The 26,942-nt window shown below is 46.3% G+C and overlaps 1 protein-coding gene across 3 annotated transcripts in view; it reads right to left on the bottom strand.

Annotated features, from left to right (window-relative positions):
- NFIX (nuclear factor I X) overlaps nt 1-26,942 on the bottom strand; it is a 151,334-nt gene that overhangs the window by 60,942 nt on the left and 63,450 nt on the right. For 2 of the 3 annotated variants that reach the window (XM_029585516.1, XM_029585518.1), the window contains exon 3: nt 14,298-14,829. In XM_029585516.1, coding sequence (XP_029441376.1) covers nt 14,298-14,829 — 532 coding nt within the window. Of the gene's footprint in view, nt 1-14,297; nt 14,830-15,479; nt 15,859-26,942 lie in introns of those variants that run through there. The other variant, XM_029585517.1, reaches the window with a different exon arrangement.

Genomic DNA, 26,942 nt, shown 5'->3' with positions numbered 1-26,942 from the left:
CTCCTGCCCTGCAGCACCTCCTGCTACTCCAGTACTGAGACCCTCACACACACACAGCTCTGCCAATGCACCTCACTCCTGCCCTGCAGCACCCCCTGCTATTCCAGTACTGAGACCCTCACACACAGCTCTGCCAATGCCCCTCACTCCTGCCCTGCAGCACCCCCTGCTATTCCAGTACTGAGACCCTCACACACACACAGCTCTGCCAATGCACCTCACTCCTGCCCTGCAGCACCCCCTGCTATTCCAGTACTGAGACCCTCACACACAGCTCTACCAATGCACCTCACTCCTGCCCTGCAGCACCCCCTGCTATTCCAGTACTGAGACCCTCACACACAGCTCTGCCAATGCACCTCACTCCTGCCCTGCAGCACCCCCTGCTATTCCAGTACTGAGACCCTCACACACAGCCCTGCCAATGCACCTCACTCCTGCCCTGCAGCACCCCCTGCTATTCCAGTACTGAGACCCTCACACACAGCTCTGCCAATGCACCTCACTCCTGCCCTGCAGCACCCCCTGCTATTCCAGTACTGAGACCCTCACACACAGCTCTGCCAATGCACCTCACTCCTGCCCTGCAGCACCCCCTGCTATTCCAGTACTGAGACCCTCACACACAGCTCTGCCAATGCACCTCACTCCTGCCCTGCAGCACCTCCTGCTATTCCAGTACTGAGACCCTCACACACAGCTCTGCCAATGCACCTCACTCCTGCCCTGCAGCACCCCCTGCTATTCCAGTACTGAGACCCTCACACACAGCTCTACCAATGCACCTCACTCCTGCCCTGCAGCACCCCCTGCTATTCCAGTACTGAGACCCTCACACACAGCTCTACCAATGCACCTCACTCCTGCCCTGCAGCACCCCCTGCTATTCCAGTACTGAGACCCTCACACACAGCTCTGCCAATGCACCTCACTCCTGCCCTGCAGCACCTCCTGCTATTCCAGTACTGAGACCCTCACACACAGCTCTGCCAATGCACCTCACTCCTGCCCTGCAGCACCTCCTGCTATTCCAGTACTGAGACCCTCACACACAGCTCTGCCAATGCACCTCACTCCTGCCCTGCAGTACCCCATGCTATTCCAGTACTGAGACCCTCACACACACAGCTCTGCCAATGCACCTCACTCCTGCCCTGCAGCACCCCCTGCTATTCCAGTATTGAGACCCTCACACACAGCTCTGCCAATGCACCTCACTCCTGCCCTGCAGCACCTCCTGCTATTCCAGTACTGAGACCCTCACACACAGCTCTGCCAATGCACCTCAGTCTTCCCACTCTGTACTTGGAGTTTCAAGATATAGGAGAATTAGAAAAGGAACAGAGAGGGGCGACCAACATGATAAAGGAGATGGGATGATGCCCCTATGAGGAAAGGCTGAAGAGCTTAGGACTCTTCAGCTTGGAGAAGAGACGGCTGAGGGGGGATATGATACAGGTCTACATAATGAATGGAGTGGAACAAGTAAACATTAATCAGTTGTTTACTCTTTCAAAAAGTACAAAGACCAGGGGACACACAATGAAGTCACTAAGTGATAGATTTAAGACAAATAGGAGAAAATATATTTTTACTCAACACATAATTAAACTCTGGGTTTGTTGCCAGAAGATGTGATGAAAACTGTTGCTGTAGTTGCCTTTAAGAAAGGTTTAGAAAAAATTGCTGGAGGAAACGTCTATTAACCATTAAGGTGGAGTTGCAGAAATCCCCTTCTTATCCCTAGGATAATGTTCTCATGTTCTGAAGGGAAATATGTAGAACATAAGAACAAGCCATACTGGGTCGGACCGAGGGTCCATCAAGCCCAGCATCCTGTCTCCAACAGTGGCAAAGCCAGGTCACAAGTGCCTGGCCGGATCCCAAGGGCTAGAGAGATTCCAAGCTGCTTATACCAGAGATCAACTTTTGTTTTTTTAATTTGGCCATAAAATATATTTTTCTTCTTTTTTTTTCAGTCCTGCACTTTTTTTTTGTAAATAAGAGGTGTGTACATTTCTTCCATCCTATCCTGTGTCATTATCCATGCTGTATTCATGTTTTACGTGTATCAGCGTGACGCCTACCTGGGGCTCTGATGACGATCTGCTCTTCAGCTGTCTGTGCTGTATTCATGTTTTACGTGTATCAGCGTGACGCCTACCTGGGGCTCTGATGACGATCTGCTCTTCAGCTGTCTGTGCTGTATTCATGCTTTACGTGTATCAGTGTGACGCCTACCTGGGGCTCTGATGAAGATCTGCTCTTCAGCTCTCTGTGCTGTATTCATGCTTTATGTGTATCAGTGTGATGCCTGCACGGGGCTCTGATGAAGATCTGCCCTTCAGCCGTCTGTGCTGTATTCATGCTTTACGTGTATCAGTGTGACGCCTGCATGAGGCTCCGATGAAGATCTGCCCTTCAGCCGTCCATGCTGTATTCATGCTTTACGTGTATCAGTGTGACGCCTACATGGGGCTCTGATGAAGATCTGCCCTTCAGCCATCTGTGCTGTATTCATGCTTTACGTGTATCAGTGTGACGCCTGACTGGGGCTCTGATGAAGATCCGCTCTTCAGCTGTCCGTGCTGTATTCATGCTTTACGTGTATCAGTGTGACGCCTGCACGGGGCTCTGATGAAGATCTGCCCTTCAGCCGTCCGTGCTGTATTCATGCTTTACGTGTATCAGTGTGACACCTGCACGGGGTTCTGATGAAGATCTGCCCTTCAGCCGTCTGTGCTGTATTCATGCTTTACGTGTATCAGTGTGACGCCTGCATGGGGCTCTGATGAAGATCTGTTCTTCAGCTGTCTGTGCTGTATTCATGCTTTACGTGTATCAGTGTGACGCCTGCACGGGGCTCTGGTGAAGAACTGCTCCCTCCCCGCTCACCCCGCTGCTCGCCCACCGTATTCAGCTGGCGACCTCCAGGCTTGTTTCCTCCCTGGCGGCGGCGGCAGCGCCGGGTCTGTCCGAGCTGCACGCTGGGAGAGGGGGGGGGGGGGGGGGAGGCTGGAAATAGAAACCATCGTGGGGCACAGCTCGGCCCAGATCCCTGCGGCTCTGGCCGGGTCAGAAAGAAGGTGGGGGGGGGGGGGGGGGGCAAGGCTGCATGCCAGGCTGGGTGGAAAGGCAAGAGAAAGGGAGATGCAAGGTGCCAGGGGCAGATGGACTTCCTGCCCCCCCCCCCCCCGACCCCCTGCGTTCCCGGAGGAAATACTGCTGTTCTCACGTCCTCAGCCCTGCCAGGGAGGGATTAGCATTTCTTTAACTTTTCCTGCCCCCCCCCCTTCCATGCCACCCCCCCCCCCCTCTGCCCACGCTGAGTGAGACTGAGCTCTCCTCACCCCTGCGAGAGAGAGAGGGAGAGAGAAAGCCAGTGCTATTAATATTCACGGGTCAGGCAGGTTATAATTAGACACTGGACGTGCACTCTCCCGGCTGGGCCCAGAGCGAGGGGCGAGCTAAGAATAGGGAGAGTGGTGTCTCCCCACCCCTGATAGGAAGGGGCAGAGAATCTTCCTGCATCTCCCAGGAAGAGGAGAGGGAAAAGCTCTCTCGTGGCTGGATCGGGTTACAGAGACACTCAGTCCTTCAGCACAGTCCCCTGCTCTCTCATGGCTGGATCGGGTTACAGAGACACTCAGTCCTTCAGCACAGTCCCCTGCTCTCTCATGGGTGGATCGGGTTACAGAGACACTCAGTCCTTCAGCACAGTCCCCTGCTCTCTCATGGCTGGATCGGGTTACAGAGACACTCAGTCCTTCAGCACAGTCCCCTGCTCTCTCATGGCTGGATCGGGTTACAGAGACACTCAGTCCTTCAGCACAGTCCCCTGCTCTCTCATGGCTGGATCGGGTTACAGAGACACTCAGTCCTTCAGCACAGTCCCCAGCTCTCTCATGGCTAGATCGGGTTACAGAGACACTCAGTCCTTCAGCACAGTCCCCTGCTCTCTCATGGCTGGATCGGGTTACAGAGACACTCAGTCCTTCAGCACAGTCCCCAGCTCTCTCATGGCTGGATCGGGTTACAGAGACACTCAGTCCTTCAGCACAGTAATAAGAACATAAGATATGCCATACTGGGTCAGAACAAGGGTCCATCAAGCCTAGCATCCTGTTTCCAACAGTGGCCAATCCAAGCTACAAGTACCTGGCAAGTACCCAAACATTAAACAGATCCCGTGCTACTAATCCCAGTAATAGCAGTGGCTATTTCCTATTGATCAATATCAGTTTATGGACTTCTCCAGAAACTTATCTGAATCTTTTATAAAATCAGCTGCACTAACTGGCCTAACCACATCCTCTGGCAACAAATTCCAGAGCTTTATTGTGCGTTGAGTGAAAAAGAATTTTCCAAGATTAGTCTTAAATGTGCTACTTGCTAACTTCATGGAGTGCCCCCTAGTCCTTCTATTATATGAAAGAGTAAATAACCGAGTCACATCTACTCGTTCTAGACCTCTCATGATTTTAAACACCTCTATCATATCCCCCCTCAGTCGTCTCTTCTCCAAGCTGAAAAGTCCTAACCTCTTTAGTCTTTCCTCATAGGGGAGTTGTTCCATCCCCTTTATCATTTTGGTAGCCCTTCTCTGTATCTTCTCCATCACAATTATATCTTTTTTGAGATGCGGCGACCAGAATTGTACACAGTATTCAAGGTGGGGTCTCACCATGGAGCGATACAGAGGCATTATGACATTTTCCGTTTTATTCACCATTCCCTTCCTAATAATTCCCAAAGCTAGATCCTGATTTCTGAACAATACTCTTGTTTGATTAATTACAGTGAATAAGTGCTGGGTTATTATCTTTCTCTTGTTTATAAGTTAATGGTTAAAAACTACTGTAGTTTAAATTTTATTTTTATTTTGAAAATTGATCATGAGTTTTTTGACTGTAATTTTTTTCCAAAATTTTTAATTTTAATTTTTTGCTTAATGCAGTTGGGGGGCTATTTTATTTTATATTTTAGTTAGGTTTTTATTTTTGATAGTGTATTGTAAACCGTTTTGGTCATGTCATGTACTTGGTAAAACGGTATATAAATGATTTAAATAAATAAATAAAAATAAATAAATTCTGTTTGCTTTTTTGATCGCCGCAGCACACTGAGCCGACAATTTCTATGCGTTATCCACTATGATGCCTAGATCTTTTTCCTGGGTGGTAGCTCCTATGGTTGGATCATGTCGTAGGCGTCCTCAGTCCTTCAGCATGGTCCCTGACCCTCATGGTTGGGTGGGTTACAGAGACACTCGGTGTACACAATATAATCATTTATTTTTTTTCTCCCACATTTATTTATTAAATGTTTATGAATTTCTTTAAAAAAAAAAAAATTAAAAAATCAGTATGACTGGGGAGAATTTTAAAAAGCTTTTTTTTTAATGAAACCAGACCCTTCCCGATGGGACCTTCTTCTTTCTGCTACGGCTACTGACCTCTCTCTTTCTCCACCACGTCTCTAGAAATAAATTATTAATAGCAAGAGCGCACGCAAATAAAATATCGGTAAGCTAGATGCCGGCGCGCGCGCACAGGATAGAGGGTGGGAAGCTCGTCTGCAGGAAGATAAATGCCCCCGAGCAGGAAGAGAGACCGCCAACAGCTTCCCCACAGTCAGACCCGTACAGAAGCAGGTTTACAGGGGGTCCAAGCCGTTTCCCCCCTCCCGAAAGGCTGAGGGAGGAGAGGCAGAGGGCAAGCAGCGCCAGCGTTCTCCGGGCACCGAGCGCGTGCAGGTCTGCGAGGAACTGCAGGAGTCAGAAAGCAATCGCGCAGAGAGGGAGCCGACGCTCGTGTCTGAAGTTTCAACCAGATTTTCAGCTTGCTTTTTTTCTATATACGTATATATATATATTTATATTTATATTTTTATATAGTTTTTTTTTTAATGCTCAAATTGTGATCGGCACGAGCGAAAAAGGGTTAATAGGAAGAAAAATAAATTTAAAAGCATTCAGGACGATCCAATGCAGCGAGCTCAGCCGGGCGCACCGTGTAACCCCGGGGGGGGGGGGGGGGGTCGGACGCTGGTTTCGGACGGACGTCCACGGCCCCTTATATACCGTAAAGGGGGGATCGGCGCGCATCCAATCCCTCGTGAAACTAACGGCGCTCGTCCATCGCAAATCCAAAAAATAAATAAATAAAAGTGCGCCCGACCTGCACATTTTCACGCCCAGAAATTAACGCCTGCCCGGGGCAGGGCACTCATTTTTCCCAGAAGCCCAAAAAAAAAAAAAAATGTGCAGAAAACAGATCCTCAGACTTGATATCCTCAGACTTAATATCGTGGCGGGACCAAGTCGGAGGAACCAAAAGGTTTAAAAAAAAAAAAGCGTGCCGTGGTCAGCTTAGGAAAAAAAAGGGGGCGCAGAATTAACGAGGGTCCCCTGGCCCTAACCCCGCTGACAGCCACCGCCAAGGAGGTATTAGGGGCGCCAGTTTCACGCCCGGCTTTATTGTGTCGGCCTGGTTATTCGGCTGTCGGGGGGGGGGGGGGAGAGACCCCTCCGTCGACCCCCCCTGTGTGCCTGCATTTAACCCGGACCTGGCAGGGGGCATTACCCAGGGAAGAAGGCGAGGCTGGGGGGGGGGGGGGGGGGGGAGGACGCTTGCAGTTTTGCGCATATCCTGGGATTCTCAGAAGCATTTAAACGTCCCTGAGCTATTTCTGCGCACCCTGTGAAGCTCAGGTTTATGCTGCGCCGGGATTGGAACTCACACCACACACACACACTTAGTGCCCCGCCCTGGCTACTCGGGGCTCCCACCTCAAGTTTTTCACCTGCACCTTCCAGTTTTCTCTGGAAACGCAGAAAAAAAATAAAGAACGTGTGGCCCCCTCCTTCCAGTTTATCCAGGCTGACGGTTCCCACCACTCCCTCGGGGATGCCCCCTGCATTCATCCTGCTCTCCTGGATTCGGATATTCTAATTATGTGGCCCCCATATTCTGTATCGGGGGGGGGGGGCGACCGAGGTGAGGCGTTTAAGTTTAGGCGTAGGGGCTCTCTTTCCCCCCCACGGGAGGCGTACTGGGGCTCTAGGGCCGGCGTGATGGGTTTGCAGCGCTTGCCTTTCAACCAGGTTTGGCTCGTTGCTGTTTCGGGTGCTGGCAGCCAGTGCCGTTGTGGCCCGACGGGCTCGCTCCATACGTACGGAGCGTGGTTTCCGCAGGGTCTTCTGCCGCCGGCAGGGAAGGGAAGTAGCATCGGAAGGGGTTTGGGTGAGCAGTCCCAGTTCTGTCCCGCAAGCGCAGGTGCGTGAATGACTCCCGGACCTCGTGCCCGTGCGAGAGGTCCGCAGGTCCACGCAGGAAGAGCTGGGGGGGGGGGGTTCCTCTGTCACACGTCAGTCCCGCTCTCACCCCAGGACTTGCCCGTCTCTCCCAGCGATATAGTGCTTGCACCCCCGTACGTCCTCTCCTCTCTCCTCTGTCCTCTTCCTGTCTTTTTCTCATTCCTCCGGCCTTTTGGATTTTCTGGATTTGTGTCTCGCATTCAGGACGAGAGGATTTCCCGGGCGGGGGGTGGGTTAGGGAGGGCCGGTGACTGCGGGCACTGTTTTGGGGAAAATTAGTAAAAGCCCGCGTGACTGAGAGTGGCCACGAACTCGCGGACGCTGCCGCCCGCCGTCTCCGAAAGGTGTTAAGGACGCTTGCGGTCTTTTCGCCACGCGGGCCAGGCGATATTCGGGGAGGGGGTGGGCGGGCTGGGGGAGGGACCGTGCGCCGACCTCTGCAGGTTACGGCCGATGCCATTTAAATAACTGCGAAAAAAAAAAAAAAGTAGCAAATAATAAAACCAGGCAGGACAGCAGCGCAGCTCACTTCCCGGATTCTGGCACTGGTCCGTAGAGCCTCTGGTCTTATTCTTTTCCAGGGCGTTCTCCTCTCTCTCTCTCTCGCCACTGCTTCTCCACTCATTTTTCCTGACCGTCCCCACATCCCTGGCTCTCTTTTTTCACCGTTCTCACCCCCCCCCCCCCCCCGACCACCCCGAGGGAGAAGGAGGCCGCCTGGAGCCCGTCCCGGCGCCGGGTGCGAGAGACAGGCCGGGGGGGGGGGGGTGCCGATGCCACCCCCACCCTCCTCCCGTAAAGCAATCTAATGAAATGGAGCAAACCACAATCGTTAAGGATGGGAGGGGGCAGACACCCCCCCCCCCCCGGTCACAAATCTGCCCTCCCCTCCCCCCTCCCCCCCCCCAGGAAACTTTCCTGGCTTGAAAAAAACAAAAACCGTGGACCTCTGTTGCCCAGGTCGTACATCAGGGGCGGCGGGGGGAGGGGGGTCATTTTCCACGCGTGCCCCCAGCACGCGCACCTTTGCATTTTGGGAAGTACCGTGCGCTCGTTTTCCTGAAAGGAGGCTCTGGGCGGGCGGTGGCGGGTGGCCCCTTGACCCCCGCAAGGGTCTGCAGGGAAGAGAAACCCCAGGGCGCGCTGCTGGTCCGGACGGTGGCCCCCCCCGGCTCCTGCTCTCCCTCCCCCTTTTTGAATGCGCCTTTGTGACTCGCTGCTCGGGCAGGAGCCTTCCTAAGCCCGTGGGGGCAGGGACCAAACTCTTTCAGATCTCACTTTTGTGGCCGCTTTACATTTGCTTTGGCTTCAAGTCCCAAACTCTCCCCCTGCAGGGGTGGACGTTACTCCATTTAGTTTTATTTATTTTAAATTTCGGACTGCCGCGCCAGTTTTAGCTCAAGGCTCCTCAAACAAACACCCAAATCTCCCAGAGAGCCTGGAGGAGGCTTTTTTTTTTTTTTTTAAACAAGCAGCAAAGATCATGGAGGGCACGGGAAAAAGGCACAGTCTACAGGCGTGTGCGTGTCTAAAACTCCATGCATGTGCGGGTGTCTCCATGTTTCCCTGTGAGTTTGCTGCAAGTGTGCATGTCCCTCTTTTTGCATATGTATTTGGATGTGTGCCTGTATTTGCATATTTCCCTGTGTATTTGCATATTATTCATAATGTCTTAACAACTTAATAGCGACTTTATTGACTAGTGGTTACTGTATGCCTGCTATTTCCATGTCTGTCCATGCTATACGATGCCTGACTTTACTCTTATTGTTGATTCACTTAACAGTTTCTTTCATTAGCTATTTGATAGAGTGTGTTCTTAATGTACCCTTCTCTGAACGTAGGAAGGGCAGGTAATAAATGCTTTTAAATCAAATAAATACATTTCCCTGTGTATTTTCATGTGTGCGTGTGTGTCTTTTTGTATGGTTATTTGGATGTGTGTCCGTGTTTGCATGTGTATTTGGATATGTGCATGTGTGCATCTTTTTGCATGTGTATTCAGATACGTGCATGTGTGTGTCTTTTTGCATGTGTATTTGGATACGTGAATGTGTTTGCATACTTCCTTGTGGGTTTGCATGTGTGCGTGTGTGTCTTTTTGTATGTGTATTTAGATACAGGCATGTGTTTGCATATTTCCCTGTGTGTTTGCTTGTGTGTGTATTTTGCATGTGTATTTGGATACGTGCATGTGTGCGTGTATGTCTTATTGCATGTGTATTTGTATACGTGCATGTGTTTGCATATTTCCTTGCGGGTTTGCATGTGTGAGTGTGTGTCTTTTTGCATATGTATTTGGATCCGTGCATGTGTTTGCATATTTCCCTGTGTGTTTGCATGTGTGCGAGTGTGTCTTTTTGCATGTGTATTTGTATACGTGCATGTGTTTGCATATTTCCTTGTGGGTTTGCATGTGTGTGTGTGTCTTTTTGTATTTGTAATTTGGATACGTGCATGTGTTTGCATATTTCCTTGTGGGTTTGCATGTGTGCGTGTAGTGTCTTTTTGTATGTGTATTTAGATACAGGCATGTGTTTGCATATTTCCCTGTGTGTTTGCATGCGTGTGTATTTTGCATGTGTATTTGGATACGTGCATGTGTGCGTGTATGTCTTATTGCATGTGTATTTGTATACGTGCATGTGTTTGCATATTTCCCTGTGTGTTTGCATGTGTGCGTGTGTGTCTTTTTGCATGTGTATTTGTATACGTGCATGTGTTTGCATATTTCCTTGTGGGTTTGCATGTGTGTGTGTGTCTTTTTGTATTTGTATTTGGATACGTGCATGTGTTTGCATATTTCCCTGTGTGTTTGCATGTGTGTGTGTGTCTTTTTGCATGTGTATTTGGATACATGCATGTGTTTGCATATTTCCCTGTGTGTTTGCATGTTTATTTATTTATTTATTTATTTATTAAAGGCTTTTCTATACCGAATTTCTTGATACAAATCAAATCAACTCGGTTTACATCAAACAATTAGGAACTATAACCAACCAAACAGTAAATACAATTTGAAGGAGAGTAAAGTTACATTATAACAAGGATGTATAACTTGGAGGAGGAAAAATAAGAGGCATGTGTGTGTGTGTCTTTTTGTATGTGTATTTGGATACGTGCATGTGTTTGCATATTTCCCTGTGTGTTTGCATGTGTGCGTGTAAGTGTCTTTTTGCATGTGTATTTGGATCCGTGCACGTGTTTACTTATTTCCCTGTGTGTGTCTTTTTGCATGTGTATTTCAATCCGTGCATGTGTTTGCATATTTCCCGGTGTGTTTGCATGTGTGCGAGTGTGTCTTTTTGCATGTGTATTTTGATCCGTGCTTGTGTTTGCATGTGTGTGTGTGTCTTTTTGTATGTGTATTTGGATACGTGTATGTGTTTACATATTTCCCTGTGTGTGTGTCTTTTTTCATGTGTATTTGGATACGTGCATGTGTTTGCATATTTCCCTGTGTGTGTCTTTTGATCCGTGCATGTGTTTGCATATTTCCCTGTGTGTTTGCATGTGTGTGTGTGTCTTTTTGCATGTGTATTTGGATACGTGTATGTGTTTGCATATTTCCCTGTGTGTTTGCATGTGTGTGTGTGTGTCTTTTTGCATGTGTATTTGGATAGGTGCATGTGTTTGCATATTTCCCTGTGTGTGTCTTTTGATCCGTGCATGTGTTTGCATATTTCCCTGTGTGTTTGCATGTGTGTGTGTGTCTTTTTGCATGTGTATTTGGATATGTGCATGAGTTTGCATATATCCCTGTGTGTTTGCATGTGTGTGTGTCTTTTTGCATGTGTATTTGGATACTTGTATGTGTTTACATATTTCCCTGTGTGTGTGTCTTTTTTCCTGTGTATTTGGATACGTGCATGTGTTTGCATATTTCCCTGTGTGTGTCTTTTGATCCGTGCATGTGTTTGCATATTTCCCTGTGTGTTTGCATGTGTGTGTGTGTCTTTTTGCATGTGTATTTGGATAGGTGCATGTGTTTGCATATTCCCTGTGTGTGTCTTTTGATACGTGCATGTGTTTGCATATTTCCCTGTGTGTTTGCATCTTTTTGCATGTGTATTTGGATACGTGCATGTGTTTGCATATTTCCCTATGTGTTTGCATGTGTGTGTGTCTTTTTGCATGTGTATTTGGATACGTGCATGTGTTTGCATATTTCCCTGTGTGTTTGCATGTGTGTGTGTGTCTTTTTGCATGTGTATTTGGATACATGCATGTGTTTGCATATTTCCCTGTGTGTTTGCATCTTTTTGCATGTGTATTTGGATACGTGCATGTGTTTGCATATTTCCGTGTGTTTGCATCTTTTTGCATGTGTATTTGGATACGTGCATGTGTTTGCATATTTCCCTGTGTGCTAGTGTGTCTTTTTGCATGTGTATTTGGATCCGTGCATGTGTTTGCATATTTCCCTGTGTGTTTGCATGTGTGTGTGTGTGTGTCTTTTTGCATGTGTATTTGGATACGTGCATGTGTTTGCATATTTCCCTGTGTGTTTGCATGTGTGTGTGTGTGAGTCTTTTTGCATGTGTATTTGGATCCATGCATGTGTTTGCATGTGTGAGTGTGTGTCTTTTTGCATGTGTATTTGGATACGTGCATGTGTTTGCATATTTCCCTGTGTGTTTGCATGTGTGTGTGTGTATGTCTTTTTGCATGTGTATTTGGATCCGTGCATGTGTTTGCATATTTCCCTGTGTGTTTGCATGTGTGTGTGTGTGTCTTTTTGCATTTGTATTTGGATCCGTGCATATTTCCCTGTGTGCGTGTGTGTGTGTGTGTGTGTGTCTTTTTGCATTTGTATTTGGATACGTGCATGTGTTTGCATATTTCCTTGTGGGTTTGCATGTGTGTGTGTGTGTGTGTCTTTTTGCATTTGTATTTGGATACATGCATGTGTTTACATATTTCCCTGTGTGTTTGCATGTGTGTGTGTGTGTCTTTTTGCATTTGTATTTGGATCCGTGCATATTTCCCTGTGTGTGTGTGTGTGTGTGTGTGTGTGTCTTTTTGCATTTGTATTTGGATCCGTGCATATTTCCCTGTGTGTGTGTGTGTGTGTGTGTGTGTCTTTTTGCATTTGTATTTGGATACATGCATGTGTTTGCATATTTCCCTGTGTGTTTGCATGTGTGTGTGTGTGTGTGTCTTTTTGCATTTGTATTTGGATCCGTGCATATTTCCCTGTGTGTGTGTGTGTGTGTGTGTGTGTGTGTCTTTTTGCATTTGTATTTGGATCCGTGCATATTTCCCTGTGTGTGTGTGTGTGTGTGTGTGGCTTTTTGCATGTGTATTTGGATACGTGCATGTGTTTGCATATTTCCCTGTGTGCTAGTGTGTCTTTTTGCATGTGTATTTGGATCCGTGCATGTGTTTGCATATTTCCCTGTGTGTTTGCATGTGTGCGTGTGTGTCTTTTTGTATGTGTATGTCTGTGTGGGTGTATTTAGTCTTTCCTGCCAGGGAGCCTGGACCCGGCATTGGCAGGGAGAGGGTATTACAAAGGATTGGGGGGTTGGGGGAGAAGGACGAGGAGGAGGAGGAGGAGGAGAGGATAGCACATAACCAGGCCAGAGCCAGCAAAATAAAATCCCCAGTCCTAGTGTCACTCGCGGGAAGGAAGAGGAGCTGGCAGTGCTACAGCCGCCGGTGTCTTGAGGACTGAGGCCCTCTCGCTGGGACAGCACCCCCGGGAGACGGTGCAGCCGGACACCCCTCCACGCAAAAGCTGCAATGAGACTCAAAAACGCACAGGCCGAGGAAAGCGCCGCCAAACCAGGTTTGCAGAAAGGAGCCGGACACACTATAAATACACTTTGGAGAGGGCCAGGAGATCCTCTACAAGGTGCCAGGGAGCGGAGTCGCTGTGGTTCATTATACCTTGGGGGGGGGGAGCTGCCCCCCCCCCCCCCCCCCCCCCGTGTCCCAGCCCTGAGAGAAACTTGCAATTAAAATAATTATTTAAAAAAAACAAACACAAACCCACAAACCAAACGAAGGAAATGTGTTTCCCTCTCCCGTCGTCCTCTCCTGCTGTACGGCAAAGGGTGGAAAGGCAAATAGAAGAATTCTCTCTCCAAATACCGACGGCAGAGTTTTTACTTTGTGGTAGGAACAGATTTCACTCCCCCCCCCTCCCTGACATTTGCCTGCCCGGCACTGATCCAGACCCGCCATGCCCAGCCAGAGAAAACAAAAGGGTCACAGGCCCAAAGCTTTTAACTTTTTTCTCCCCTTCGCCCATTTCTTTCTCTGGCCAAAATGCAGATCCCGCGTTCCTAGGGAGTTCTTACTGGGCAAGGGCGGCGCGGTGTGTGCGATCCGCTGGGCTCCATAACCAGCTCGCGCTCCAAACCCTCTTTGTTTTCATAAAACAATTTAACAAGCGGCACCTTTAACGCCCACCCTCACTTCCCCCAAACCGCTTCAAAAGGAAGAAAGGATACAAAATTTTAGGAGAAGAAGAGAAGGTTTAAAAAAAAAAAACCAAAAAACCGAAAAAACGTTAACAGCACAGACGGAATCTGCCAGAGCTGCAGAAAGAAAGGGTAGGGATGTGCAGTTTTGTGTCATTTCATTTTAGTGCGCACGAAAATTAAACTGCGCATGCAAAAATGAAATTGCGCAATCTAAAACGCCACGCAAAAAAAAAATAAAAACGGAAAGCAAAAAAAGAAACATTAAAAAAATGTGTTTTTCATGATTTTACCTTTCATTTAAAAATGTGAATCTGCATTTTGGCAGTGAGTGATGCTAAAGCCTGTATTTTATTTTTTTTTTAGCATTTAATAAAATATAATTTAAACAAAAGACGGGAGAGAAGGAAAGAAGAAAAGAGAGATTGAAAAGGGAATAAAATATAAATCATAAAAGCCGAAGAGACTGAGCCGGAGAAGAGGATTAACAACCGTAACAACAACCACACAGAAGAAGATGCAATAAAAAGAGCTCTGGCTCACGGACCTACCGGGAGTGTGGACGAAGTAAGCCAGGTAGAGGTCCAGCTCCTTGATGGAGACCCCGATGTGGTGAGGCTGGACGCAGAGGCCCGGGTTGGAGCACTGGGGCGACTTGTAGAGCCGCTCCCCGTCCGTACTTTCCAAGGGGATCCCCTTGAACAAAATGACCATCACCAAGTCCAGCCGCCAGACCTTGTCAGCTTGCCGGAGGCAGTCTATCCTCCGGATCTTGCCCTTCTGGTCGGGGTTGGAGAGGACGCAGCAGGGCACCTTCTTGCCGGTGACGGTCAGCACGAAGTCCTCGCGGAACTCGGGCCTGATGTCCTTGCGCAGCTTGGCCAGCAGGCGGGAAGCCCACTTCTGCTTGACCTCCGGCTTCTCCCCCAGCAGCTCGTCCTTCACGGCCCGCTCCTCGTCCTTCGACATCCTCTTCTCGTGCTTCTTGAAATACTTCCGCTTGCGGGCCTGCAGGTTGAACCACGTGTAGGAGAAGGCGCGGACGTGCGGGAGCAGGGCCTCGATGAAGGGGTGGAATTCATCCTAAGCCGAGGAGGAGGAGGAAGAAAAAAAAAAATAAAAAAATTAACAACCATTGAACGGGGAGAGGGGGGTGTTGGAGGATGAGGGGGAGAGAGAGAGAGATTAAAAAAAAAAATAAAAAGGGGGGGGGGAGGCGGAAGACAGACACCTCCATGTAAAAAAAAAAAAAAAGAAAAAAAGAAAATAAAAAATTTAAAATTAAATTTAAGTGGCGCAGAGCGGCATGAAAACCAAAGAGCGCCCTACTTCCCACGCCATTTTGCCGCGACCTGATGCAGTCCTCGCTCTCTAACTTCACCGGGTGACATCCCCCCCACCCCGCACTGTTATTAAATTTAAAATTTAAGGGAAAGAGAATCACGTCGAGAATTAGGGGGTTTGTTTTCTTAAAATACATTTTCTCGAAATAAAAATTTTGTCTTGCGGTCGCAGCTGTAACGACTGAAATCTTTTTTTTTTTTTTTTTTTAGGGAGGTGGGGGAGGGCGAGGGTGGTTTACCGTCACCATTTTTACTGCCGTAAAATAAATTGCCTCGTATCAAATAAAATAAAAAATGTTTAAAAAAAAAAATATGTTTACAAAACATGTAAAAACACGCAGAAACGCGCGCACACACGAGCACACGCACACGACTTCTCTTCATAGTTACCATTCCTCTGGCTCATCACAGGCTCTACAACTCCCGACTCTGAAATTCTGGACTGAGAAAGAGCTTAAGAGGAGCGGGAGAACCCTCTCCCCCAGCCAAAAAAATTATATATATATATATATATTAAATTATCAAACCCCACATACTCGCCCACCCCCAACAACAGAGAGAGGGGAGAGAGGGGAAAATGGAAGGGCAAATTTAGGAAAAAAAAAAAAAGAAGGTTATGCGCGCTTGTTGTGGTTTTTGAGGAAGGCGTGGGGGGGAGGGGGGAGAGCAGTGTCAGATCACTCTGTTTTGAGGGTGGGTGGTGTTCAAATACGGAGAGAGAAGAGAGGAGCCCGGGCTGGGTGCTGCCACTAATCTCGGCTGGGCAAAGCATCAAAAAATTAAAAATTAAAAAAAAAAAAAAAAAGACAGGAAGAGGGGAAGAGAATAAAAATAAAAAAATGAAAACAAACAAAAAAAAATCTATAAAAATTAATTAAAAAAAATAAAAGGAGATGCAGAATTGGGTGAAAGATTTTGGAAAGGAGGATTAAGCGGTCGGCTCACGCCGCCACGGCTGCGCACACGTCCGGAGTAAAGAAACGGCAGCCTCCCTCCCCACCCCACCCCCGTCAAAGAATTATTATTTTTTTTTTTGTGGATGGTGGGGGGGGGGGGGGGGGGGTAGAAGCACGTCCACGAATGGAAAGGAGGGGAGGAAACGTAACCTAAGATTAAAAAGTAAAAAAAAAAAAAAAAACCACCGAAATGTTTCGGGGAGAGAGGAGGCGGGCAGGGAGGGCCACGGGAGCGAGGGGGTGGAGAGAGAGAGAGCAGAGGCCGCTGCGAACCAAAGAAAGCAGAAAAAAAAAAAACTTCGCTGTTCCCCTTCGCCTGTCTGCCAGGAATCGCGTGGCACGGATATTTTCCCGAAAAAAAAAATAATAATAATAAAATAAAATAAAGGCTGGGCCAGGGCGTGGGAGACGAAGGGATCTGTAGCCGGTAAAGAAAAACACCGTCCTTTTCCCCGCTCCCAAAATAAAAAAAAACTCTCTCTCCCTCTCTCTCTCCGGCTCTCTTTCTCCTTTTGACGCTCTGCCTTCTCCGTCTCTCTCTTCCCCCCCCCCCAACACCACCACCACCCTGAATCAACCACCCACCCCCTTCCCTCCCTCCGCCGGTTGCTTGCCTGGTGCCGGTGCCAGGCAAAAGCAAGAGGAACCACCTATTTGGCAAAGACACAGCCAGAAGACAGCCAATGACTGCCTGAAAACCAGGGGGGGGCGTGGGGGTGTATGGAGGGAGGGAGGGAGGAATGGAGAGAGAGAGAGAGAGAGAAGGAAGGAAGGAAGGGAGGAAAGAAGGAGGGACGATGCAGACCGAAACCCAGTGGCAGCTTCGCCTCGGCGGGATTTGAAGAATGGCGATAAGGAGGGGGCCGTTGGCACGAGCAGGTCGCTGGAGCAGCCCTGGCCGTCACTTTTTTTTTTTTTTTTTACATTCGCTCTTCCCTTCGTCTTATTTATTTCTCTTACCGTGCCATCATCTAAAGTTGGCAACTTGTGCCAAGCGGAGAAAACAAAACACACACACACACACAAAAAAAACCACACAAAACCGAAACCATCTCCAGTCCCACAAGGCCCCTTGGTTGCCAGCAGCTGCCAGCAGCTTCCACCTTTCCCAGTTTTATTTTTACCGATCAAAAGAATTTAAAAAAAGGAAACGTAAAGAATAAAAATAAAAGAGAGATCTTTAAAAGGCTAAAAAGAAAATCCATAGGAGGAAGTATTTTTTCTTCTTTTACCCTCTCAGGGAGGTAGGTGGTGAGGCATCCCAGGAGAAGATTATATGTAAACCTCCAGAGCGTGTACACAAACTTCCATCCCCCCTTCACCCCCCAATAAATAATGCAAGATGCTAAACCACCCTAATTCTGAAAAGGCGGCTTGTTTGTGGTCTGGGAAAATCTTTTAAATGAATTCATGAAAACACACTGACACGTACACACACACACAGAGGAACAGACAATACACAATATCATACAGACACACACACAGAGGAACAAACACTATACAATATCATACAGACATATACACACACAGAGGATCAGACAATAAAAATATCAGACATATACTACACACACAGAGGAACAGACAATATACAATATCATAGAAACACACACATTGGAAAATCTAAAATATCATAGACATACACACACACATCACACACACACACAGAGGAACAGACAATATACAATATCATACAGACATATACACACACAGAGGATCAGACAATACACAATATCATACAAACACACACATTGGAAAATCTAAAATATCATACAGACATATACACACACAGGAACAGACAATATACATAAGAACATAAGAAATTGCCATGCTGGGTCAGACCAAGGGTCCATCAAGCCCAGCATCCTGTTTCCAACAGAGGCCAAAACCAGGCCCCAAGAACCTGGCAATTACCCAAACACTAAGAAGATCCCATGCTACTGATGCAATTAATAGCAGTGGTTATTCCCTAAGTAAACTTGATTAATAGCCATTAATGGACTTCTCCTCCAAGAACTTATCCAAACCTTTTTTGAACCCAGCTACACTAACTGCACTAACCACATCCTCTGGCAATAAATTCCAGAGCTTTATTGTGCGTTGAGTGAAAAAGAATTTTCTCCGATTAGTCTTAAATGTGCTACTTGCTAACTTCATGGAATGCCCCCTAGTCCTTCTATTATCCAAAAGTGTAAATAACCGAGTCACGTCTACCCATTCTAGACCTCTCATGATCTTAAAGACCTCTATCATATCCCCCCTCAATATCATACAGACACACACACAGAGGAACAAACACTATACAATATCGTACAGACATACACACACACAGAGGATCAGACAATAAAAATATCAGACATATACACACACACAGGAACAGACAATATACAATATCATACAGACATATACACACACATAGACACACAGAGGAACAGATAATATACAATATCATACAGACATACACACACACATAGACACATATACACACACATAGACACACAGAGGAACAGATAATATACAATATCATATAGACACACACACAGAGGAAAAGACAATAAAAATATCAGACATATACACACATAGAGGAACAGACAATATATATATATATATTTATTTAATTATTAACTTTTATTTACCGACATTCGTGAAGCACATCATGCCGGTTTACAGTGAACTTAAAGGAGGAAAATTACAAAAAACAATAAAAACAATAAAAACCATAATACAGTAAAACAGGGGGGGAGGGGGAAAAGAAGAAGAGAGGGAGTGGGAGAGGGAGGGGACAGGGATGGGATCGGAGAGGCAGTAAAGATTGAGAAAAATAGATGAACTATATACAATTGAAAATATGTACAATTACAATCAACTTATGTATTACTAAGATGGTGCTCTAAAAGACCAGCAATGTTTTATCAATTTGACGTTGTTCTCTTCAATAGAAAGTAGTTAGGGTCGCGCGGAGGAATAAGGGAAAGTATGGGGGGGGGGGGGTGTAGAGGGCAGAGGAAGGATAGGACAGAAGGGGGCAAGTGAGTAGGTCGAGTATGGTGGAGCTGAGTAAGGGAGGGAGCTTATGTTTGGTTTCAATATATATTTATTTATGTAACATTTTTATATACCGAAATTCATGTAGACAATTACACCTCACTTCGGTTTACAGTAAAACATAAACTAGCAGCTAAGATTGCTTTTACATATAACAGGTATAATATAACTTGGAGCCAAGCAACAGGGTCAAAGAACAATAAAATTATAGGCTATTAACGAGGGGCTGTCTAAATATCTGAGTGGGATTTGGATAAATTAAGGGTAAAAGGTCAACATGGAGTCCAATTAGTTTAGACATCTGCCAGCTTAGAGTGCTAGCCCGAGTTCTAGACTATTGGTGTGAAAGTCATGACCTAGGACCGTCCTCTGTATGAAAGAAAAGCCACGGTTTCAGTCTCTTTTTGAAGGTAGTATGGCATTGTTCTATACAATATACAATATCATACAAATATACAATATACAATATCATACAAACATATACACACACAGAGAAACAGACAAAAATATCATACAGAGATACACACACAGAGGAATAGACAATATACAATATCATACAAACATATACACACAGAGGAACAGACAAAAATATCATACAGAGATACACACAGAGGAACAGACAATATACAATATCATACAAACATATATACACAGAGGAACAGACAAAAATATCATACAGAGATACACACAGAGGAACAGACAATATACAATATCATACAAACATATACACACACAGAGGAACAGACAAAAATATCATACAGAGATACACACAGAGGAACAGACAATATACAATATCATACAAACATATACACACACAGAGGAACAGACAAAAATATCATACAGAGATACACACAGAGGAACAGACAATATACAATATCATACAAACATATATACACAGAGGAACAGACAAAAATATCATACAGAGATATACACACAGAGGAACAGACAATATACAATATCATACAAACATATATACACAGAGGAACAGACAAAAATATCATACAGAGATATACACACAGAGGAACAGACAATATACAATATCATACAAACATATATACACACACACATACAGAGGAACAGACAATATACAATATCATACAAACATATACACACAGAGGAACAGACAAAAATATCATACAGAGATATACACACAGAGGAACAGACAATATACAATATCATACAAACATATATACACACACACATACAGAGGAACAGACAATATACAATATCATACAAACATATACACACAGAGGAACAGACAAAAATATCATACAGAGATACACACAGAGGAACAGACAATATACAATATCATACAACATATATACACACACACACACATACAGAGGAACAGACAATATACAATATCATACAAACATATACACACAGAGGAACAGACAAAAATATCATACAGAGATACACACACAGAGGAACAGACAATATACAATATCATACAACATATATACACACACACATACAGAGGAACAGACAATATACAATATCATACAAACATATACACACACAGAGGAACAGAAAAATATCATACAGAGATACACACACAGAGGAACAGACAATATACAATATTATACAAATATACAATATACAATATCATACAAACATATACACACACAGAGGAACAGACAAAAATATCATACAGAGATACACACACACACACAGAGGAATAGACAATATACAATATCATACAAACATATATACACACACACACACACATACAGAGGAACAGACAATATAGGACATCATACAGACATACACACACATACAAAGATATACACACACACACAGAGGAATAGACAATATACAATATCATACAAACAGATATACACGCACACACACACATACAGAGGAACAGACAATATAGGACATCATACAGACATACACACACATACAGAGATACACACACACAGGAACAGACAATATACAATATCATACAAACATATATACACACACACAGACACATACAGAGGAACAGACAATATAGGACATCATACAGACATACACACACACACACAGAGGAACAGACAATATCATACAAACACACACATTGGAAAATCTAAAATATCACACAGACATATATATATACACACACACACAGGAACAGACAATATACAATATCATACAGACACACACACAGAGGAACAGACACTATACAATATCATACAGATATACACACACACACACAGGAACAGACAATTAAAATATCAGACATATACGCACACAGAGGAACAGACAATATACAATATCATACAAACATACACACACACACACACAGAGGAACAGACAATATAGGACAGCATACAGTCATACACACACATAGAGAGGAACAGACAATATACAATATCATACAGACACACACACAGAGGAACAGACAATAAAAATATCAGACAAATATACACACAGAGGAACAGACAATAAAAATATCAGACACATACACACACAGAGGAACAGACAATATACAATATCATACAAACATATACACACACACAGAGGAACAGACAATATACAATATCATACAGACACACACACAGAGGAACAGACAATAAAATATCAGACAAATATACACACAGAGGAACAGACAATATACAATACCATACAAACATATACACACACACAGAGGAACAGACAATATAGGACATCATACAGTCATACACACACATAGAGAGGAACAGACAATATACAATATCATACAGACACACACACAGAGGAACAGACAATAAAAATATCAGACATATACACACACAGAGGAACAGACAATATACAATATCATACAAACATATACACACACAGAGAGGAACAGACAATATACAATATCATACAGACACACACACAGAGGAACAGACAATAAAAATACCAGACAAATATACATACAGAGGAACAGACAATATAGGACATCATACAGTCATACACACACATAGAGAGGAACAGACAATATACAATATCATACAGACACACACACAGAGGAACAGACAATAAAAATATCAGACATATACACACATAGAGGAACAGACAATAAAAATATCATACAGACATATACATACAGAGGAACAGACATACAATATCATACAAACATATACACACACAGAGGAACAGACAATATATAATATCATACAGACATATACATACAGAGGAACAGACATACAATATCATACAAACATATACACACACACAGAGGAACAGACAATATACAATATCATACAAACATACACACACACACACACAGAGGAACAGACAATATACAATATACTTTCCTTCCAACCCCCCGCACCTTCCCCTACCTAACCCATCCCCCCAGCCCTACCTAAACCCCCTCCCCCACCTTTGTTGCACAAGTTACGCCTGCCCAGCGCGCGATTCCCAGGTCTGGGAGCCATTTCGGAGGCCTCGGTCACGCCCCCAGCCGGAACCACACCCGCGGCTCCGCCCCCAAATGACGCACCGCCGCGACACGCCCCCCCCCCCCCCCCCCAGGAAAGCCCCAGGACTTACGCACGTCCCAGGGCTTGCGCGCGCCGCTGAGCCTACTCAACTTAGGCTCGGCGCGCGCAGGGGGAACTTCGGGCAGGTTTTCGGGGGATACGCGCGTACCCCTTTGAAAATCTGGCCCACAATGTGCATCCATAACATAGACACACAAAGGAAAAGATCTTATAAGATGAATTTTCAAACATTTTGTGCGTACACAGCCTCTACTTGTGTATTCCATCTTTTATAAAAATCCAAAATATGCCCGTATTTTCCACTTTCGAGTCCTTGTATACATGTGTAAAACATACGTGCGGTCTGGAAGCATTCGGGGGCAGGGCCAACAGTTCTGCGCATAGGTTGCTATTTGAAAAGGCAGACATGCGTGTACATTTGCCAACCCACGCCTTTGTACACTTCTTAATTATCTGGCGTAAGCGATATTTAGCGCGTTTATTGTGTGGCCACTGTCTGGGTGGGAGGTCTGGGTGAACTGGGGGGACCAGCTGGTTGAACTGGTAATTTCACTCACGCAGGCATGTTTTGAAATCCACCGATGTTCGTGTGCACATCCCAACCTAGGCGAGTTAAGTCCTATTTTACGTTCGCGTGTAAAATACATGCGCACATGTTTTTAAACAGGTGGGTAAGGCACATGCATTGGATGCACTGAAATAGGTGGCTTCAATGCATTGCATGTATTTGTGCACTGTCCTAGGTATACGCATATTTTAGGATATGTGCGCATGTTCTACGTGCGTGTTGTAATATACCATGGTAAAAGCACGCACGGTCACGTACATGGATATATGCCGCGGGGCGCAGTTGTTTGAACGTTATCCTCTCTAAGTGCATACAATATCATATAGACACACACACACACACACACACACGTGTGTATGCACACAGAGGAACGGGCCCTACGTGTACACAATGTCATCTATGCATAGCCTCACCCAGACACCCCGCTTACACCCGAGCCTTACACAGGGCACGCACACCGGTACGCGGACACATCTGCCCGTGCACCTGCTTCGGCAGCTGCGAAGAACACAGGCTACGGAGGAGATTCCTCTCCACCAGATCCTGCGATCTGCTATTTAAGGGGGGGGGGGGGATCTAAATTTATCCCGACTACGATATTCCTGATTGGAAAGGAATGGGACTCCTTGACCTCCCCCCTCACCCTTCTTTCTCTCATCTTCCCACCTCCCCCATCCTTGTTCTCTCCTCCGCTTTCTCGCCAGTGATTCTCCCTTTTTTCCCCTCATCTCTTCTCTCTCTCTCATGCTCTCTGTTTCCCTCTTTCTTCTCTCTCTGGGCTGTCCCACTTTCTCTCTCCCCCACTCCCTTTCTTCACATTTTCTTTCTGTAAATCGCGGGGTCTCTCCCCCCCGCGGACCCTGCCCCTTAATTCTGGGGAAAAGGTTCAAATAACCAAACCCGGAAAAAGAAACAAAAGGAAAGAGGAATGGAAGCGAAGAAAGGGAGAAGTAGAAATTGTTAGCATTTTTCGTTTCTCTACCCCATTCGCAGAGGTGAAGGAGAGTAGGACGGTTCTCGTCTGAAGCGGGGGATAAACGTGCCCAGGAACCCCAGCTGGCCCCCTGTGACTTTGCCCGACATTACTCCCCTCACCTCTCCCCATGCACGCACACACAATTCATGCATGCCCATACTCGCATACATACATGTCCCCACATGCACACACACACACAGGCCATGCATGCCCACATATATGTGCAAATTCACCACACGCACACTCCTTCAGCCACATACGCACTTTCACACCTATCAACAGGTGCCCCACACGCTCATGCACGCACACACTCCCACGAACACGCGTGTGCTTCCCATGTGCATTCACCCTCCGTGCATGTCTGCACACGTGTGTACACACACACACACCACTCAGGACACCCATGGCTGCGCACAACCATGAACACTCACTCACACGTACAACATCCACTTGTGAGCACACGAGAGCATTCACTGATGAGCAATGTGCGAGTATCCTGCTGCTCTGTCCCCCTCACTCTGAGCTAGCGTATCATATCCTCTTCTACGTGTGCGCGTGGAGATGTACGCCTCATGGATCCATGAGGACATGATCCCCCAGGGGCCAGCTCTATCGTTCACTTAATAGTGACATGGCCAGGCAGTTCTGTCACCAAACGACTTAGAACTGAAGCAAGAGCCAGGGACCTGCAACCCTAGGGTCGACCAGGACACCCCCTAAGCCGGGGCTGCTGGCAGGCGGAAAGGGGACAGTGCGCCCTCCATGAAACCTGGCGTAGCCCGGCAGCCCTTAAACTCGTACGCCTTGTATGCCCCTCAAGCGAAAGCTTTCCTCAGAAAACGCGCCATGTCGACAGCAGGACCCCGTCATTGGAACGCGTTGCCCCCGGACCTCAGAGAAGAAGCTTGCCCGTCTGGCTTTCAAAAAGAAACTTAAAACATGGCTATTCAGCCAAGCCATCCCGGTCACGTAGTCTTCCTCACTTGCAACCCCCCTCTCTCTCTCTCTCAAGTAAACTTTCCATGCGGTCACCATGGTCCAGTTTACCATCCCCGTTGTTTTATCCAGTTCTCATCGCATCCATTCTGAGATGATTTGTATTGAATTATTTTATAAGGTTTATGTTATGTTTTATCTATCCTTCCTACTGCCTATTTATTTTACCACCCCCCCCCCCCCCCCCCCCCCGCCCAGTTACATTCTCCTTGTTGAAATGTATTTTCCAAGCTTTCAGTTATTATGTGAACCGGTATGATGTACCCACTAATACCGGTATATAAAAGTTTCTAAAATAAATAAATTATGTTATGATCCGTTTCACTGTTCATATTCCACCTCTGTTCTTTGTATCGCCCAGAGCGAACGTCGTTGTTACATTGTAAACCGTTGTGATATGTAAATTTTACAGGAACATCGGTATAGAAAAGCAAATAAATAAATAAATAAACGCCGCCAAGAAGCCCAAACAGTTTGCAGGGCAATTCCTCAGCTCCGCCCGGATACCTCTCCCACCCTTCGGGGCACCTCCCAAAGGTTTTCCGTGCTGCAGGAAAAGCGGGTCCCGTACTGAGAATCAAATCTTCTCGTCTTGCAACCCAACAAGAATTTCCAAAGGGGCCTGTCTTTTCCTCCCCAAGCCCCATCCAGCCCTCCACTAACCCTCTTGGGGGGGGGGGGGGGGGGAGAGAGAGAGAGCCGGGAAGGGATGCGGCAGTGGTGGGAAGGAAAGGGGAACATTGGGGGGGGGGGGGGGTCTGCATTTTACTCTGATCTTCTACTTCAGGTTAGCGTTTAACGTAAGGGCAGCTTTCATTCTCATCATTAGCTTATTCTGAGTTCCCAGCCCTGATAAAGAGTCTGTCCTGGGCATTTCAGAGGGAAGGAGAGGGAGAGAGACACACAGGAGGGTGAGTCACTTTATCCCCCTGTGCCTGAGCTCTAATCCCCGGCTCTGTCACTGACTCTCTGCATGTGACCTCAGGGTGAGTCACTTTATTTATTTATTTTATTTATTTATTTACGGGTTTTTTATATACCGAGGCACGTTTGCAAAACATCACCTCGGTTCACAATGTAACATAACTGAGCAACAAGCTTTACAATAATAACTTTTTTTTTTTTTTTTTTTTTTAACAGGGAGGGGGTAAACAAGGACAGGAGTAGATAATACGAGAATTATATACATATGTACATGTTAGTTTTTACAAGGGCTTTATCCCCCTGTGCCTGAGCTCTAATCCCCGGCTCTGTCACTGACTCTCTGTGTGTGACCTCAGGGTGAGTTCACTTTATCCCCCTGTGCCTGAGCTCTAATCCCCGGCTCTGTCACTGACTCTCTGCGTGTGACCTCAGGGTGACTCACTTTATCCTCTTGTGCCTCAGCTCTAATCCCCGGCTCTGTCACTGACTCTCTGTGTGTGACCCCAGGGTGAGTCACTTTATCCCCCTGTGCCTCAGCTCTAATCCCCGGCTCTGTCACTGACTCTCTGTGTGTGACCTCAGGGGGAGTCACTTTATCCCCCTGTGCCTCAGCTCTAATCCCCGGCTCTGTCACTGACTCTCTGTGTGTGACCTCAGGGGGAGTCACTTTATCTCCCTGTGCCTCAGCTCTAATCCCCGGCTCTGTCACTGACTCTCTCTGTGTGACCTCAGGGGGAGTCACTTTATCCCCCTGTGCCTCAGCTCTAATCCCCGGCTCTGTCACTGACTCTCTGTGTGTGACCTCAGGGGGAGTCACTTTCTCATGTTTCAGGTCACTCCTTGAGGGACTGATTTAGCAGCACGGTTTAGGAAAGCTTCAGCCCACTCAGGTGTGTGCAGTCAGGGACCTCCAGGATGAAAGTTTAAATGAAACTGCTG

The sequence above is a fragment of the Rhinatrema bivittatum genome, chromosome 19, assembly GCF_901001135.1.
Source record: "Rhinatrema bivittatum chromosome 19, aRhiBiv1.1, whole genome shotgun sequence".
Classification (NCBI taxonomy): domain Eukaryota; kingdom Metazoa; phylum Chordata; class Amphibia; order Gymnophiona; family Rhinatrematidae; genus Rhinatrema; species Rhinatrema bivittatum.
The sequence above is the reverse complement of the archived record's forward strand: the minus strand, read 5'-3'. Positions and strand labels throughout refer to the sequence as shown.